This window comes from Spea bombifrons, chromosome 4 (genome assembly GCF_027358695.1).
Source record: "Spea bombifrons isolate aSpeBom1 chromosome 4, aSpeBom1.2.pri, whole genome shotgun sequence".
In the NCBI taxonomy this organism is placed as follows: Eukaryota; Metazoa; Chordata; class Amphibia; order Anura; family Pelobatidae; genus Spea; species Spea bombifrons.
This window is the reverse complement of record NC_071090.1, coordinates 80,155,026-80,174,712: the sequence shown is the minus strand read 5'-3', so window position 1 is coordinate 80,174,712 and position 19,687 is coordinate 80,155,026. Positions and strand designations below refer to the sequence as shown.

Here is a 19,687-nt window from a genome sequence, read left to right as displayed (position 1 = left end):
TGGAAAAGCAAAAGTTTAAGCACTACAAACAATTAAGTAAGGAAGCAAAAATGTGGGACAAGACAAACTCCCCCTTTCCCTGTATTAGAAAAAAGTCAACATTGACGAAGACTTGAAATGGAATGGATTCACAACTATGCTGATGCATGCGTCATACCAACTCTAAGACCCAAAATGCACAACAGGCAACAAGCTATGGGATAAGAGTTCAAAGCTGTCAATGAGCTACAACTTCAATGATCTTCCATCAGCCCTGGTCCTCCTCGTGGAGACATGGTTGTTACACCATTAACTAGTAAGCTGAAGGTTTCTGACATTTGCGTTAGAAGAACATCTCTGCACGTAACATGCAAAGCATTAGTCGAGGCAATCTAGATCTAATAACTGTGCTCTACGATTTAAAGAAACTCCATGCTTTTCAATATTTTGGATCAAACGGCAACTGCCCCAAATCTATTTCAACATTGGCCATGTGTCTTCCATCGGCACGTCCATGCTTATTCCATTTACCTTCTTTTCTGTAGCGATTTTGGTGATGTTTCTGCTCCTGCTTTCTGTATCTGTAACCTTCTGCATCCTTGTAAGGAGGATTTTTGTCAGGTTTTCTATAGAAAAGGAAAAAAAAATAAACCTGCATTTGTTTTAAAATTGTTAACATGTACAGCTGTGTAAAAAAAAAATCATGTATATAAAGTGCATATGGGATTATGACTTTTTTTTTATGCCCACCAGAGAAGATAGAAAAGTATTTTCTGGTTCTGCTTTTTCAAAGCAGGGAAGAAAAATTTAACTTTAGCTTTTTTTTGTTTACATCACACCATAAACCAACCTTGGTCCATGTGGAGTATTGTAATCGCTTCCGAAGAAATGCCTGTACACGTATTCATCAAGATCTTCAAATATTCCAGCATTGTTAAGCTGATATTCTTTCATGTCTTCAAGATAATCCTCGACATCATTAACAAAATCTGTGAAAAGCATCTGATCATGAATGAAAACGCCATTCTCGAAAAATTTGTTTATGAACTGCTCTAGCTCCTTCCAGTGTCTGAAATGATCTACTTGCTCCTGTACGTAGGTCTGTATCAACTGGTTGAAATCTTCCACTTTCACAGGGTCCAATACTTTGTTAAAAAGACTGAAGGATTCTTGGTGAGCGCATTCAAACACTCCAGAACAACCCTTTTTATTGGTGCACTGTTCACTACTTGTCTTCTTGGCATGCGTTGATTTCCATGGAGGTTCATCTTTAAAAAGCCCATCATTATGTAAGCTGTTATACTCATTTTGACCGGCTGTTGCCATTTTTGGATACTCTTCCTCAGAATCAGACTTGTATTCTCGACGTACTGTACGTGCTTCCTTAGTCTCTTCCCGCCTCCTCTCAGTGTATTTTCTATAGCGGTTTCTATCGAACATATTGTTGGTTGAGTCCTTAAACTGCCTAAAAGTACTTTTTACAGAATCCGAGAACTTTCTCAGATTCTCTTTTACAGCCTCTTTGGCTTGTTTGATCTTTTCTTTGTGGTGTCTGACAAATTCCTTGGTTGAATTCTTCATGGCATCAAATGTGTCTTTCACAGAATTGAAGAATGTATCCTTTGCCTTCTTTTTGCCTCTGCTCTCTTTTTTCTGTCCCTTCTGGGAATCACGTAGAGCTTCGGTTTGCTGTTCATTCTGCTCCTTTGCGTCAACATACAGTCTTTCCCATAAATCTGATCTTTGCTGTTCAAAAACTACCTTTTTCTCCAAGTCAGTAAGTCTCTCTCTCAACTGTTCAGTCTCTTCATCATCAGCCATACCATGCTTCATATCTGGTGACTGTCTGTTACTTATCTCTTCCAGTTTGGCCTTCAAGGATTCGGTAATCTGATGCTCGCTGTCCAACTCTTTTCTTAAGGCTTGGGCTTCAGCTAACAGAATCTCCTTCTGTGTCAAGAAGCTCCGAATCTTTTGTCTTTCCTCTTTTAAATGTGTCCTAAGTTTTCGGTTTTCTGATAAGATTAGATCTCCACTTCCTTTCTCTTCCAAGCTCCTGATCTGTTCTCTAAGCTTCCTTAGCTCTTCTTGTAATAAGGAAAATGCCTCTTCCCCTTTCTTTAAAGATATTCTTAAATACTGGTTTTCCTGTGCAAGTTTTTGATTTTCCCCTTCTGTTGTTTTTAAAGCATTTGCAAGGTCATCTGTTTCAGTCTGCAATTGTGAGAACAAAAAAGGTATTATAATGTATATAAACAATGAAGCCTATGTATAAGGGTCAATGAATTTAGAGCACTGTTTACACAGAAAAATTAAATATAAAAATGTTTGAAGGTCAAAACGAAGTCACTTGGCTAGCATCAGGTATTATTTACACCTGGCTCATGAACATTGTACCAGATTTAGCTGAAGTATGTGTTACTGAAACTTGTTTTCAGACACAGAAATCTGCATCTAGGGATTTTTACACTCCTGGGTCTATTCACTAAAGGAACAGTTGTTGACTCTACACTATTATTCACTATTTATTATGAAGGGCCAACAATGGCAGGTTTATCTAGCTAAACGGCTGAGCTGGTCCTATATAATCCATAATTTCATGTAGGAAGAGTTTGACGAAATCTCACTCATTTAACTAGACATTGGGCCAGCCAAGCCCTTCTTGCAGAAGAAGCTCACTGGCGTTGGACCTTAATGTATAGTGAAGTCAAGGTGCTGGAACACAACTTTCTTTTGCATTCTTCATTACCTTTTTAGGAATTACACCCTAATAATATACTAACATTTGGTACAACAGCATTAAGTATGTAGTGCATGTGGGACATCATGTGTATTATACACACTTTGTATGCTAACTTCCTGAAATCCGGATGGAAACTGTGCAGACCCCTTTAACATTAAATACATCATCACCCACAATTATTATTGGTTTAGTTTAAGGCCGTGTTCATGCCTCAAGGTATTTAAGCTCATGAGAAATATGTCACAGTATGTATTTAATCTAGAAAAGAACGCGTGGAATGTTGTAAAACACGTTACCTGTAGCTGAGTATGTTTTTGTCTCAGCAGCTGATTCTCTGTTGTCATTTTTACCATCAGGCCTTTGAGAGAAGAAACCATATCCTGTGTCTCCTCTGGGTCTTCGGTAAAATGCTCATATAATCCCTACAAAAAACAGCAACAACTGTAATTTACATATACAATCACCCAGCTACATATTAGACCACCTATTCTGTGAACTTGAAAATGGGAACCGTTCTATAACCCCAGTTCATGGCGATACATTTATTCAAAGCAGAAGCCCTACATTCTCGCAACAATCATCCCCTTGTTAGGTATATGTATAGGATTCTCTCTCTACCCGACGATGAAGGATGCCTATAAACATCAGCTTACAAAGCAATAGCTGCATCCAACAGTCATGTAATACCAATGTGTAACGGCATACGATGTGTACACATCTCAGCTGGCACAACCTCTCAGCGGGGGTGGCTGTTGGTAGTTGCTGTGGACAGGTGCAGACCCGTACCAACTAATGCCAGTTTGTCCTGAGCGTGTGATTGCTCCATCAGCAAATAAGAAGAAGCCGAACTAAAGGCACACAATGGAAGAAGTGTGCAATGCTCCATGTTTTAACTGGAGCATTACAGGGAATGCCTGTCCAGGCTACCAGTAGCTCAGCCAGAGCTTTTGGATGTTCGCCTTTACCTCCTTCTGGACATTTTCACCAACATTCAAGGAGTTAGAAGATTCTTTCTTGACACACCTGCTGTTCTACTGCAGCCTTCTGCTCCTTCTGACACTGATGAAGATCATCCTTCACATCATTTAGTTCATGTTCATAAATCTTTTCTACATGTTTCTGACGCTCCAGAATCTGAACTGAACCTAAATAAAAAAATAATTCAAATTTGAAAGTAGTGAAAAAACAAAACAAACAAAAAAAACCCTTACATTCAAATGTGCTATAACATGCAAATGCTGGCTCCTATACGATTTCAACCACTATAGCACCGCTTTAAACATAGAGAAAATAAAATCAAGTTAGTAGTGCTGAATGCATAGACAAATAGTAGAGGCCAAAGGCAAATTTCAGATACCGGGCATTGCATGATACACCTAATGAAAAGTGAATAATGAACCAACATCGGTGCCAGGAAAGTGAACAGAATTACAGGAGTTAACATATACAAAAAGTAAAACCTTAATTATTCTTTGGATTAAACCTGAACTCACCATAAAAATGTCCAAACCCCATACTCATAGCAATGATCAGAGCAAGAATAATACACTTATTCAGGCTGCGCCCTAGGAAGCCAAAAGTTCTAGGCTCAACAGGTGCAGGAGGGTCAGCGGGAGCCTTATGCTCAGAATCTTTCTTTGCACGACGGCGTCGGAGAGCGGGACCTGACACATCGCTTGCTTCATCATTGCTGGAGTCATCTGCACTGTGATGAGATGGGAAAACTGCCGAATAAAAAAGTCCTCTGTTAGGATTACACTGCATCAAGTCAATCAATTCATTCTAAAGCCATTTTATAATAAAGAACCAAGGACGAAGGCAACAATGTATTATTATAAAAGAAACCTAAAAACGGGACAGCTCAAACCAAAAACCTACTGGGGTTTTTTTTTTATAGCACTAAAGACCAGTGATGGTCAGTACAGTCCATGCAATTTTTTCTTGAAACATTTATCCTAAGTCAGCAGGACATGGAAACATAACTACACTTTTGGCTATGATGTGCTTTTAAAATCGCTAATAATTAGTTTACAGACATAGCCATCGCAACAGAAAAACAGTGCAAGCTTCAGCTTGAGTTCACCGGGTTTAAAAAAAAATATTGTAAAAACCGTTACGAAAATAGAGGTAATTCTTACATACTCCCCCCCGATTGTCGGGGGCTCAAAGGCAGTGGCGGAACTACCGGGGTCGCAGGGGTCGCGACTGCGACCGGGCCCTGGAGTTCTGCCAGTCAGGGGGGCCCAAGGGGTGCCGAGCGGTTGCTGAAAACGACCGCTCGGCAACTCTTGGGCCCCCCTGACTGACAGAAATCCAGGATGCCTCCGCTCCCCGCCGCTGCTGCCGCCGCCTGCCTCAGCACTGTCCAGAGTGCAGTGTTGGGAGCGTGAGGTGTTCGTCTCGGGTGCCCGCGCTTCCCGCTGAGCGCCGGCACCCAAGACAAACGCCTCACGCTCCCAACATAGCACCCTGGGCAGCGCTGAGGCAGGCGGGTGTGGCTGCGGATTCGGCAGCGGCGACGGTAAGTGACCTACAAAGTGGGTAGATCGTGAGAAGGGGGGGTAGGGAGGGAGAGGGTAGATCGTGAGAAGGGGGGGTAGATCGTGAGAAAGAGATAGATGGGTTGGGGGTTGGGGGGGACCTTAACAGATTCTCGCACCGGGGCCCTGAGGTTTCTAGTTACGCCCCTGCTCAAAGGTGACAAACTAATATGAACGCTGGGTTTCCTCCCGAGTGATGATTTGCAAGGCTTTTAATGCAGCCGTCTTAAATCACTGCTTCTTTGCGGGTCTTTCTGCCTTCAGTTTTGTCTTCAGCAAGTGAAACGCGTGTTTAATTGGGTTAAGGTCAGGTGACTGACTCTGCCATTGATGAATATTCCACTCCTTTGAAAAGCTCTTTATTGCTTTTGCCGTATGTTTTGGGTGAATGTCCATCTGTACTATAACGTGTCATCGTATCAGTTTTGCAGCATTTGGCTGAATAGGTGCTGGTTAGAAAACCGTATACGCTTCAATATTGATCGTGACACACCTCCTTCGGCAGCCATACAAGCCCATGCCATAACACCATGATGATGTAGTACGCTTTGGATCATGTGCTGTTGCTTCCCCTCTCTATGCTCTTTTCCCCCCATCATTCTTCTATAGGTTGACCTTAGTTTCATCTGCCCCAAGAATATTGTTCTAGAACTGGGCAGGCATTTTAGATGCTTTCTGGCAAAGTCTAATTTGGCCTGACAGTTCCTGAGGCTGGCACCTTGTGGTAAACCTTCTGCAATTGCTTTCAGGAAGTCTTCTCTTGATTGTCGTCTTTGACAATGATACACCTACTTCCTGGAGAGTAGGAGGTTCTGGGTTTGTTTTTTCTTAGGACCTCATATAAAGAGTACACGGCCACAGCTTCCAAATGCAAATTACACATGTGGAACCAACAACCTTTTAACTGCTTAATTGTTAATAAATAATGAACAGTCCACACATGTTCATAAAGCATCTTCTCAGTCAATTGTCCAATTACTTTTAATCGCCTGAAAAGTAGGGGACTACATATAACAAGCGCTGTAATTCCTACACAATTCATCCAATCTGGATGTATACACCCTCCAATTTGATTGGTTGCTTCAAGCAGAACTTCTGGAGAAGGCAGCTTGTGCAACAATAAAAACTTTTCTGCGTGTCCCCCTGTGTTTCACAAATGTACTGGAGACTTAAAATACTTTAAGATGCATTCTTCATTGAGTATACCACCTGGGACACTGGAGTGACCCTTTAAATAAGTTTTTTTTCCAGGTTTTATTGTATGTCTGGGTGACAGTTGTGCATATTGTTTCATTGTTATGTGTACATGCATATTTTTCCCCATTCATTAACCGCAACGCCTCAGTGAACATTGTGTTAAGATTTAACCCAAACTGGAAGTGGTAACGCTGGTCATAGAAAAACAAGTAGATTAGATGGTCAGAATGGTTATCTGCCATAGAATTCTATATTTCTACCTGCATTGTTTTAATCAGACAGCAGTAATTAACCCCTTTGTCACAAATGGCATTCTACAAAAGGTGTCCCATTCTTCTATGCTGTCATGTGGGCACATGAGTCGAAGGCAAGGGTTGCAGCCTGGGTAGAGCCAATGTAAACCTTTACACCCACAGGGGAAAGGCTACATCAAAAGCTGCTTAGCACTGCAATATGTATCGGTTTGTCTTCCATCAATTCTCGTCTTGTCATACCCCTTGAATATATGTATTGTATTAAGCGATGCGTAGATTGTTGGCGCTATATGAATAAAAGATGATAATAATAATATGGACTTCAGCGATTGCTAGATACAAGACTTTGGAGGACCCGGGGTGTACAGAGTCCAGGGCCCAAGAGACAGAAGGAGAAGACAGAAAAGGAAACCATGAAAGCACCATGCTCTAAAAACTTCCAAAACAGCAACATATGTTTTTTTGGTTCTTGCCCTGTCACAGTACACCTATAAGTCATGGTAAGTCCTCAGCCAAGCAACAAAGACGCACTCAAATGAAGCCGAGGTTGTCGCTCCGACTCCTTTGGGTATAATAAATTTGTACAGCACGTGCATTCCTGAGATATGCCGTTCATCCAGCTATGTTATAATAACAATGTTTTGTGGGCTGTGAGTATCACAGGCAAGACCCCACAACAAAGGTTAGAAAAGTTGTGAAAGACAGCCTTTAGTCACTTATTAATAGTGTTTCTAGGTTAACCCTTACCCGTCTCTGGCTGGCTGAAAGTGTACTGGCTGCTAAAGGAAGAGCTCAAGTTAACATCTTCAGTGATTGCAACCTCTTCCTCCAAAGCTGCCACGTCCTCGTCCAAGGGCCCAATCTCATCTGCTCTGGGAGGTTCCAAGGTAACTATATCAGAGTCATCGCTGCCAGCCTCACATACAACGTCCTCAGCAAACTTCTCCTCTTCTTGGTAACAAAACGTATCCGGAAGGGACCTTTCCATCTTTTGCGGGAGGCCATAGTGAGTTAAATCCTGAAACATGCAGCAGACATTAAATCAGAAGCAAATTTACTATAAGATAAATAAATGTCAGCCCTTTTACGTTAGTCATTACTAGCCTTGTGCATTCATTTTCATACAAAAACGTTATTTTTAATGAAAATGTTTTTTGCGTTCGTAACAATCAACGAAAACAAGGGGGATCTCCAACAAGAGTAACAAAAACGAATTGCAAACACTGGCCGATCAGGATTTACAAGGGGAAGAGACAAGCATTAGAGACAAGTGTGCTGACTGATGGGAGTTGGAGTGTGAGACAGTGACAGCTACTCATCTACTATACTGCAAATTAATTGTTTGGTTTTTTTTAGTGTAGAATATGTAGTGTTGTTGGTTGGATTGGAGAAGTTGTAGTGAGCACTATAGTGTATTACAGGGACTGCAGCAGACATCTTCCCTGTCCCTGTTAGTTGATTAAGACAGCTGCCTATTATATATATATATATATATATATGACAAAACCATGTATTAGAATATATAACATTTTGGGAATAAAGTTCTGCTCCACAGCATCTGCCTGCACAAGCCCAGCGCCTTACTACTACTACAGCTGCTGCACCTCATTGATCGCTCCAGGGAACTTTTTTTTATTTTATTCATTTATTTTTTATTTCATTTCTCTAATGAAAGGCAAGTCCAGAAGGTGCCAGGGAATGCCGCCCAAATGACGTTCTGAATAAAAATAATAAAAAAATACATCTGAATTTCATATGAAACCAATGGCTGAAAAACGAATTTCGGTGCCCAAAAACGAATGCAGCAAAAACGAAAAGAAAAATTTGTCTAAAGAGATTTTGATCGCCACCCCAAGCTCATGTGTATGTGAAGACTAAATATTTGGTGCTTGTCTCTGTATAGCGATTATAGCTGATTTTGCTGAGCTTTTTAACACATGAAGAATTTGTTATTTGCTCCTAGATTATTATTCATTTACAATGACAACTACCTATTGATGGTGCTAAAAAGCACATATAGTTCTGCCAAGAGGCGGATATCCTCTCTTTTACATATAGGGGACATTTTCGTTTCCCTTAATACAGTATATAAATAAGATTAAAAGCCACATGCACAGTACCTCAGGAGCAGCCTGGGCTTCCTCCACACTCGGAAAAGACAATTCTATAGCAGAAGCGGTGTTCTCGTTGCCGCACAGATCTGTAACAGTTGCAGTACGTAAGTAAATGACTAAACTAGAAAAAGAACAATAGGTGTTCGCTGCAGATTAGTAACTGCGGTACCTGGTAGCCCTAGCGGAAGTGTATCAGGGCGTAATTCCTCCTCAAGGGCTTCGCTTTGTTCTAGTGGAAAATCAGAGCCTGTCTCACCATTTTCAGAGTTAAGGGTTTCTATATCAGAACCCTACAGCGTAAGAACAAGCAAAACAAAAGCAAGTCAGGTTTCTACAGACATTCCATAATATATGCAGTAACCAGAATAACTAGTGGAGGTCCTAGAGCTAGAATTGTGGGTTGGCTACAAAAGCATGCTTGCCTACAAGTGATTTAATGAAAGATATATAACTTTAAGCGGCTTTATAACTGCAAGAAAACACAGCAGGATTCCAGTTCCTTTTGTTAAATAGTCTTCTTGTCGCATTTCTATTACTGATATTGTTCCGGTGCATAATTGTCTTGTGTATTTGGTCACTTCTGAGGCTTTAACCTGCTGGGGGTTTGCAATTCTTGCTTTGATATCCAATACATTAATCCTATAATCAATAATATTTTCAATAAAATAATACATTTCAATAAAATGTATTGTTCTAGCTAAGATGACCCATAAAACAGCTCTCTCTCCACCTAATGTATGGCGTTGTCTTAGTCTCTCAATTCTAGTCTTGTCAGACCCCTTTAATATATGTAGTGTAAGAAGCTCTGCATTAATTGTTGGTGCGATATGAATAATAAAGCTAATAAAGCACCAGGTAAAGTACTGTTTCATGTAAAAGGAATAAAGAGAAACATGTCTATTTTTTTCTCCATGTTACCTATAAACTGCATTTGCCCAAGACATGGGTGCTGATTAGCAACAGAGCCCTAGTCTTACCCTGTTTGATACATCACTGTAGTCAGAAATCCCATTTAATGCCTTCCTCGTGAGAGTAATATTTAACAAAGTTAAGGGTAGTTAAAAAAGGGAATCCGAATGATACAATTAACCCTTTGAGTGACAGCAGTCAGGACACTTTTTTATGCTTGGAGGATGGGCCATTTTACATTTTTTGCCATAGACAGATCTAGGTGACATTTCACTTATTTCTAGTTCTAAGACTACCCCAGACTTCTATTAAAGACGAGATGCTGCTGATTGGTCTGCAACCATTTACAGTTTTAAATAAAAACACAATTTTTTATCTGGATTAACACTTTAGAAAAAGGTTACTACTGCTATTTTTAATTCTGCAAATTATAAAACGCAATGTTAGGGTCTGTAAATCAAGGATGATAATAAAAATAAAAAAAATAATTATGCCAGTTGGAGCAGAGGGCAAGGTTAATCAGGTACAGAATCCTCGTTCTAAAAATCACGCAAGAACATCACAAACCGTTTTAAGAATACGATATAAACATAGACTCACTAAAATAATAAACAGCAACAGGCTTGCTTTTGTGTTCATTAATCCTATGGATAATAAGGATTTTTATTCATTATAGGCCCACTTAAAGCACATTTAAGGTCTACTGGAGCACTCTGGGCCGTGTAAAAGCTTTGCTTAGAGACTGATTCCATTCACAATGAACACAAAGGACTGCATACCTCGTGGTTAAGAATTGTCCAGCCACAAGAAGACTCGCTGTCGCTCGAGTTCTCGGACATCTTTCATGTACCTGAAAACAAAGCAGAAAGAAATGATAAGTAAACTACCAAGAGATGGATTTCCTACTCCCACTAAAGCGACATTAAGGACACTATATGACATCATTAGTGTTCAATATTACAAAGTTCAGATAACAACGGTGTTTGGAGATATGCATGCGAACATCCCAGTGGAAGATGTCGGATCAGGGGAAGACTTAAACACTTAGTGTTTAAATCTTATTTATTATTTTTTTAATGCATGATGGATTTCATTTTGTAACCCTTCCAATGCATTTTACTGCGTGTGTTCTTAGTTATGTGAGGTAGAAAATGGGACTTCTTTCATTTAAGTCACCCCCAGCTGAGCACAGGGAGAATTCCTATCTATACCTACTGTGTAGCCAAATAAATCTACTGCGAGCCAAGAAGCGAGGAGCGAGGAAAGAGGGCAAACACATAGGCAGGATTCTGCTGAACCCCTCAGTATATCTGAAAGTGGTAAATTGGTATTTAGGACATAGCTTTTATGTGCATTAAAGTGCTTATGACGGCTGGCGTGTTTGTTTAACCCCTTCATTTCTCTTAGGATGTGCCCATACATCCTTAAGACCAGTGGCAAGAAGGCTATTAGGACATACAAGTAGTGTCAAGGACATCACCAGCAAGCGCCAGTCACTGCTGACAGCCTCTGGAAGTTCACTTGAGGAGAGAAGAGCCTGAGAACGGGTTTCTAGACCCTGCTGTCTAATCGCAAATATTGCAATCGGCAATGCAGGGCTATGTGGTTTTAAACACTCCACATTCACTGAAAAAACTCATAGCTGGCTATGTAGCTCCTACACAACTGGCACTCTAGGAGTTAACCACCCTTCAAGCCTACCATAATACAGTAATACCTATAGTATCTTCTAGAAAAAGTGCTGGGAAATTAGCTTTTGGAACGTATTATCTTCTGGTGCTCAATACTCCCAGCCACCAGCAAAAGGCTATATAAAATGTATTATTCTTTATTGATTGATTGATGTGGCGCCGTCATATTCCGTAGCGCTGTACAATGGGATTTATCTACTAGGGTTTTCCCAGCAGAGCACCGCAATAGGTATTGATGTCTGTGACCTCTCCACTGATCAGGATTTAAGGGATACGTAGAATAAGGACAGTCACGCTGTTAGCAGAGTTTGTTATAGGTCAGTAACAAACCTCACTGGTTCGGCAGGCTGGCACGCATCGCTTACCTGCTAATTCTGACAGATTTCATTCTTATACCCTGTTGCAAGCACAAAATGTTACAGCTAAGGCAAAAAAAGATTGCGATGTCATAATCTGCCATGATTGATTTTGATTTATTATGGATCTATAAAGTGTCACAAATATGCCAATATAAGGCTATATAGTACTTTTTTTTTTGCGTGAATACTGATTTTTTTAAGGTACAATTATATATACTGTATACACACATATATATATATATATATATATATACATATACATATATATATATATATATATATACACACACACACACACACACACACAACTAAATCCCATAACAGCATTTTCTAGGGGTGGTATAAGAAAACCAGAGTAAAACCTTTGGTTTGTCTTCTGCGTTCAACCAAAACGCTGAGCCTGAAAGTCACGAGATCAAAAAGGACCTGGGAGGAGCTGCTTTCAGGCTCAGCTTCGGGACTGAAGCTGCTAGCAGACTGCCTTCAAAACTGATAATATATGCATACCACCTGGCCCGGGTCCCACCACACCTTACATACACACAGCAGCTGCTTCCGCCTATGGGCTTTATTCAATAAAGGGAGAGTTGTGTTTCACCTCCTTGACTCCACTATACATTATGAAAACCCTTCCCCAATAAGCTTCTTTTGCAGGGAGAGCTGGCCTGGCCTTGTGTAATGTATAGTTAAATCAGTGAGATTTCTGCAGTCTTTACTTGGCTTGTAGCTGGAACCTGCCAATGTTTGCCTTTACTAATACATAGTGAAGTTAGGAAGTTAAAACGACGACTCTCCTTTTAGTGAACAGGTCCCTATGACTTATTCAGGACCTGACATTCTTAACCCAACTCTACTGTCCCGCACAAGCCAGATTCAGGCTGTATGACGACACACCGAGCAACGATCAGCAGCCCGAGCAACGATCAGCAAGCCGAGCAACGATCAGCAGCCCGAGCAACGATCAGCAGCCCGAGCAACGATCAGCAGCCCGAGCAACGATCAGCAGCCCGAGCAACGATCAGCTACTGACAACACGCAAACTCTTTGGAAGAAGTAAACAGCAATCCATTCGAGCCCCAGCCATCCCCGTAAAGTCACGCTCTGCAAAGACTTATGGACACCAAGTCACAAAACAATGGCCGTTCCAGGTGTTCTTTCAGCAAAGCTTCCACTAGGAGTCCAACCATATGGCTTAAAGTGATTACATGCGCAGACCAACCGTTCCCTGCCGTCAACACACAATACATCATTTAATCATGACGCAACCTGAGAATACATGATGCCAAACGCATTAACCCATTAAGCCCACTGTGAAGTCAATAAACTGCCAGCCACCAACTTGGCACACCCAAGACTAATGTGTACAAAGATATTACTTATTGGTTTATATAGCGCCAACATATTCCGCAGCACTGTACAATAGTTAAAACAGGACATAAGTAGTGCATCACGCAACGTACTTACAGAAACAAAAGGGGAGGACCAGCCGAAAACCCGGGGGGGGGGTATAAGTTGCTGGCCTTTGGTATATTACTTTATACATGGGAGGTAACGGCCTGCCACCAACTAACAGCGTGCCGCAGAAAACGGTAAACAAATGAAATACAGTCCGACCTAAAGTGACCAAACCCGGGGTGAGAGAGGCCCCCGACAGTCCCCAGATTGCAGAAGGAAACCAAAGGAGAGATTTACCGCGGTCACACAGGAAGGCCCTGGAGACCCCCGCGCGGTGCGTTACATCTGCCGAAATAATAATGTCACTCCGCCGCCAGCTTGCCACTAACTGACAGCTTCGGTGCCTCCCGTGACGCCTTCGCAAAACAACTGCGCTACCCAACAGAGAGACAGCAGCTGGCAGGGTAAGAGGCGTGCCCACGCCGCACAGAATGCCGGGAGTTGTAGTTGAGAACTGATTTATCGCAGTAAACGCTTTGCTCCGCTCTCTGGAGAGCAAGAAATACATGTCCCATAGAACACCGCGGGAGGCGTCTTCGCAATCACCAAGGGGGCGTGGCTGGGAAGGTGGTGGTGATCGGTTACCGTGGTTACTGTGATTGCATACGAAACGCATCGCAGATTCGGCGCTGCGACGCGCAACAGGTTGGCAAAGAGCTGCTCCATAAACGGGTAGAGAAAGGTAAAATGGCGCATGCACAGTTTGTACATTTAGCAGAATATTAAGATTATATGTTTAATTTTTTTTTTTACGTTTGGTGTATCGGAGACGTAAAGCAGAACAAACAGCAACTAGCATTGCTCTTTCGTACAGGTGCAAAGCTGAGTCCCCATCGCATTAATAAAAATTACATTTACGGTAAACACGTTGATCAGGCATTCTTGTAGGAGTCAGAAGGTCTGAGGTGAAAGGAACAGACATGTCATAAATCAACATTACTCTTTCCTGCCTCTAAATAATGAAGCTCACACAGCCTCACAATGCATTCGTATTAAGAGATTCCTCCAGGATTTTCATTTGCAGCCAGATCCCACACAGAGATCCAAACTGAAAACAGCACAAGCACTTGCCTTGAGATGCTAAAAGTAAAGAAAGGTTTTGGTTCTTTGGCTCGTTGTCTCCGGTGCTCTGTGGCGGCTGTCTTCGCAGGAAACACCTGGCCCCACAATCCGGCTTTTGGTTTCTTGTTTATAAATTGTCCTCCCAAACGAAACGTAGCAAACCCTGAATTCTCCATGTATTCACTATATACGTATAGTATTATTTACTTTGTCGAGAACCCGCTACAAGCCTGATCTGTTTATAACATCCAGCCGCCAGCGAGACACCGCTGACTTTACCCAAAGGGATGCAGACATCTAAGCTTCCAGCCCTCTAGTTTTAGACTATGATCTCCTGGTCTAACATTTCTCCTTTTTTTGAAACTGTGTACACGCTGCCAGGTGGAACTTCATACTTTTTAACATGATTGTGTTTTGCTTAGCTATGTCTTCTGCTCCAAGATCATCTTCAGAATCAAGAACTGCGAGCAAACAGGCCTCCATGGCACATCTTTGTAATACCCCCGGTAATCCTGTGTTCTCCTGCATGATGGAGCCAATCGTTTCACCAAGCAATATATTCCAGGGCAAGCAACAAAATATTCTGTACAAAACCACATCAAGTGAATATGGAGCGTTGCGTGCCTCCGCCGAAATGGCTCCATGTTCACACCATCCAGTGTCCCAACAATTCACAGAACCACTGGGTATTTGCGGAATGTATCGGAATCATTCTTTAAATACAGTGGTTGACAGAAGCAGGGTGCATGACTGCCCAAGCCTGCAACATACATTGTAAACCACAGATGCACATTGTTGTTATTATTATTATTATGTATGTGAGCAATCATTTTATGTTGGGAGTGGTTAATGCAAAGTTGACTTGGTCTTCTTTTAAAGGGGATCTCCCAACAATTGTATTTCCTGTATTTTTAAATATATTGTGCTCTTTGTATTAGTTTCATTTTTTGTTTTGCTTTTTTACCGTTCTTGGTTCTGCATATCTAATGTAATATTTTCAGACAGCTGCATGTTAGCCATTTGTTTGTGCGACCTCAGCGCAATCCACCAAACGCCCTGACTCCTAATCATATTGCCTATGGTAAACAATAGAATGGACCAGTCTTAACCACACAGCCAGACACTCTGACTAATTAACATCTATGGAGGAACAGACTTCAGTAGTGCTGCCATAAATAATCAGCTCTGGGTGGTATATGTTCAGGGAAAGTCACCCAAAATCAATGGCAGCCTTCATGTCCGTAGATAAGGGACGTTTATTGGAACAAAATGAGATAAAAAGCCACTTTTTGTCAGTGCTAAGCTACATTATTGTATAAAGCGTTTGATTTTATGCTCGGGGAGAATTTAATTGTGGCTGTAATAACCCTCAACATCCTGATTTAGCAAACAAATAAAGCTGAGATATCATATCTCATTATTTAAAGATTCATTTTGCCAAACACTACCTATATTTTATATTCCATTGCTCCCATAAAATGTAATGGCAAAAGGGAGGTCATCCTGTTCCTATCATTAATGGTAAAAAATACATTTCTACGTATAGGGGTGGCAACAGTCATATAACACTGTTTGCAAAACTTTGTAGTCAGGGAAAATATACGGTAGGGCATCTCATGATAAGATAAATACAAATACAGAAATATACAAAAAAAGATAAAAAAAATACAAAGTCACATCAAAATCACAAATGGGCACACTAGATGGGCCAAATGACTCCTATCTGACATCAAATTGTTTAGTTAAGTTTGCCCTAAATGAAACAATATATACACACACTCACTGGCCACTTTATTAGGTACACCTTGCTAGTACCTGGTTGGTCCCCCTTTTGCCTTCAGAACTGCCTTCATTCTTCATGGCATACTTTCTACAAGGTGCTGGAAAAAACATTCCTCAGAGATTTTGGTCCATATGGATATGATGGCATCATGCAGTTGCTGCAGATTTATTGGCTGCACATCCATGATGCGAATCTCCCGTTCCGCCACATCCCAAAGGTGCTCTTTTGAATTGAGATCTGGTGACTGTTGAAGCCATTGGGGTGCAGTGAACTCATTGTCATGTTCAAGTTTAAGATGATGTGAACTTTGTGACATTGTGCATTATCCTGCTGGAAGTAGCCATAAGAAGATGGGTACACTGTGGCCATAAAGGGATGGACATGGTCAGCAACAATACTCAGGTAGGCTGTCACGTTTAAACGATGCTCAGTTGGCGCAAAATGTGCCAAGAAAATGTCCCCCACACAATTACACCACCACCAGCCTGAACCGTTGATACAAGGCAGGATAGATCCATGCTTTCATGTTATTTATGCCATATGAATGTTGCAGCTGGAATCAAGACTTATTAGACCATGCAACGGTCTTCCAATCTTCCATTGTCCAATTTTGGTGAGCCTGTGCAAACTCTAGCCTCAGTTTCCTGTTCTTAGCTGACAGGAGTGGCACCTGGTGTGGTCTTCTGCTACTGAAGCCCATCTGCTTTAAGGTTTGACATGCTGTGTGTTCAGAGATGGTATTCTGCATACCTTGGTTGTAATGAGTGGTTATTTGAGTTACTGTTGCCTTTCTGTCATCTCAAACCAGTCTGCCCACTCTCCTCTGACCTCTTATATCAACAAGGCATTTCTGTCCACACAACTGCCACTCACTGGATATTTTCTCTTTTTTCAGACCATTCTCTGTAAACCCTAGAGATGGTTGTGCGTGAAAATCCCAGTAGATCAGCAGTTTCTGAAATACTCAGCCCAGCGTGTCTGGCACCAAGTTCCAGCAGAAGTGGTAGATGTTAATACAGTAAAGTCATTTAAGCCGGCATGGGATAGGCATAAGGCCAAGCTAGATATAGGATAAGGGCAAGTACTAAAGGAAAGTACTCAGAGGTTGAGCAGACTGGATGGGCCTACTGGTTCTTATCTGCCGTCACTCACTTTCTATAAGAACCACGCCACATTTAAAGTCACTGAAATCCCTTTTCTTCCCCATTCTGATGCTCGGTTTGAACTTCAGCAAGTTGTCTTGACCATGTCAAGTTGCTGCCAAGTGGTTGGCTGATTAGCTATTTGTGTTAACAAGCAACTGAACAGGTGTACCTAATAAAGTATACAGTATATAGAGATATATTGTATGGACTAGGTGTTCCCTTTAAGTTTTTTTTCTTTTTTGGTGGGCCATGATTCTGGATTGTTTGGGGATAAAAATATAGAAGGTCATGAGGACAGGAAATTATGATGATTTAATCCCTTACAATTAACTGTTACAATGTTTGAAAAACAAAAAATCCAATCAGTACGTAGTTGAAATAAATTAAACATTGAACATGTAACATGAATAAAGGAGATATTCAGTTTACAGGAAAATAATTATTTTTAGAATAGTTTTGTCGCTGTTTTTTTGGGGGGGTTCTGTGTTTAGAGTATTGCTAGCATGTTGCATCATACAATCCTTGATGACTCAGTAGTTTTGTTTGGGAAAAAACTTGTTTAAATGTCTACACAAGTTGTTAGCTTAGCATAATAAGCAAAAGAAATATTTAAAACAAAACCGAAAACCAATTAAACACATTTAAAAATAGCCTTAAATGGACACCACCGTTAAATGGGAAAAATGTTTCTCCTTTATTCTAATACGTGCAAACTTTAATTGTTGTTGAAGTTATCTTGCAGTTCCTAGGTAATGATTGAGCCACTGCATGTTTACACAACACAACAGAAGTATGTCTCACCACTCAGAAGCAGACAACAGATTAAACTCATGCAGATCAAACCCAATCCTGCTTTTATTTATGACCTTCACTCATGCGTCAGTCTATGTGAGAGTGAGAGTTATCATAAAGCAGCTAAATAAGTGTCATAAAAAGCAGAATATAGGTATGGTATTGCTTGGACTCATAAAAGTGCTGTAAAATATGCATTCCCACATGTAAGTAGCCTACTAAATCTATGTTTCGGAAGCAGTTGTAGGTTCTACAGCTTTTGCATGCAATATTGTGGGATCAATTAAAAATAAAGCTAAATTAAATACATGCAATTACATGCTAATTTACAAGACTACAATTGAGAATTGAGAGACTAAGACAGACCGATACATTATGTAGAGAGGGCCCCGCTCGCGAGGGAATGGGGTGAGGACAAACATAAGGTATGGAAAAAGAGGCAAGCTAGTGTGGGGTTGTATTAATGGCAGGTAAGTTCTAGCTACTGAGATGGTATGCTTCTCTGAAGAAGTGGGCCTTGGTCCTGTAGGGTGATCTAAAAACTCAGCAGAGCCAAGAGCACAATGGGAGAGATTCCAGGGATCCCTGATGTCACAGCAAAGGCTGTTCAGGCTAATGTAGCGTCAAGCATGCTGACCAATAGAATGTATATGGCATGGGTGGCCCTTAAGGGAGGCCACAATCTAAGGATCCTTATACATCATGGCGGAAGAGACTACTACATTTGTTCTGGCAGTGTCCTACTGCACATGAACCCTGGAAAGCTCAAATACTCTGTGGAGAGAAAGTCTTGTCTCTTACCCAAGAAGGACTGGCACCTTCTGGGCCAGGGTGAATGTCAAGTGGCTCATCCAGAACAAACAAGCTACTTACATGCAAAATATCACTCACATTGCATAGTTTAAGCATGATTTAAGCACAGCACACACATATGTGTAATCTGTCATAATACTATGGAGTCTTTTAATGTCATATTACATGGCCCAGCCTCTGCATGTGAGCCTGCCTGGTTTGGAAAATTAAGACCGGCCTGGGGGGCAATAACGCCAGCCTGCTCCTATGTTTTTTATGGACTTTTTCCAGAAACTCAGAGGGTGCCATTTGTTTGATGAGAACTGTCTAAACCTGAGGAACAAAACAGGTCACTGTTCAAGACTGTTGCAGGCTGATCCCCAGTTTAACTATTCTATCATTGATAATCTTTAGGAGGATTAATCCCCAAACCTCACCTCTGTCTCCTCAAGCTTCGACTTTTCTTATATACCTTTCCACCGAGCCACCATATCCTCAGGGGTTATTCCTACTACCATAGCACTATTTTGTACCCTTGTTTAATGTTTTTACTCTACTGCTATGCTTGTTGATTGTTTGTACTACGTTTCTGTCAATGCATAATTGATTGTCTCCATTGTACTGTTTCAATTATTGACCATACTCAAAAGCTATGCCTGTATATGCTAGGTTATTCTGTGGATGATTGTGTTCTCGGCTGAATTACAGTCTGTCTTGCGTATGCTATGTATGTTCTGTCATTGACTAAACTGAATGTTTGTCCCTGCTACCAACCAAGAAAGCCAGGCTGTGTTGCAGATAGACACAAAAGCTTTACCATACACAATCAGCACAACTCGGTTTACAATAAAACAATTATTTAGTTTCATGAA

The 19,687-nt window shown here is 41.1% G+C and overlaps 1 protein-coding gene across 1 annotated transcript; it reads right to left on the bottom strand.

The window, feature by feature from the left end:
* Positions 1 to 361: 361 nt before the first annotated feature.
* Positions 362 to 13,634, bottom strand: CCPG1 (cell cycle progression 1). Its single transcript, XM_053462521.1, has 10 exons — positions 13,479 to 13,634; positions 10,516 to 10,586; positions 8,997 to 9,117; positions 8,834 to 8,913; positions 7,461 to 7,731; positions 4,216 to 4,446; positions 3,746 to 3,867; positions 3,019 to 3,144; positions 830 to 2,193; positions 362 to 605 (listed from the first exon to the last, which is right to left on the bottom strand). The coding sequence occupies exons 2-10, from the start codon at positions 10,573 to 10,575 to the stop codon at positions 419 to 421; spliced, it is 2,562 nt and encodes an 853-aa protein (XP_053318496.1). The 5' UTR covers positions 10,576 to 10,586; positions 13,479 to 13,634; the 3' UTR covers positions 362 to 418.
* Positions 13,635 to 19,687: the final 6,053 nt, after the last annotated feature.

Excerpts from the sequence above, each read along its gene's own strand:
- CCPG1 (XM_053462521.1), bottom strand. The coding sequence starts at position 10,575 with ATGTCCGAGAACTCGAGCGACAGCGAGTCTTCTTGTGGCTGGACAATT. Across the intron at positions 9,118-10,515 it reads GGACAATTCTTAACCACGAG|GGTTCTGATATAGAAACCCT; the intron begins GTATGCAGTCCT and ends CTTACGCTGTAG. Across the intron at positions 4,447-7,460 it reads TTTCAGCCAGCCAGAGACGG|TTTTCCCATCTCATCACAGT; the intron begins GTAAGGGTTAAC and ends TTTATTCGGCAG.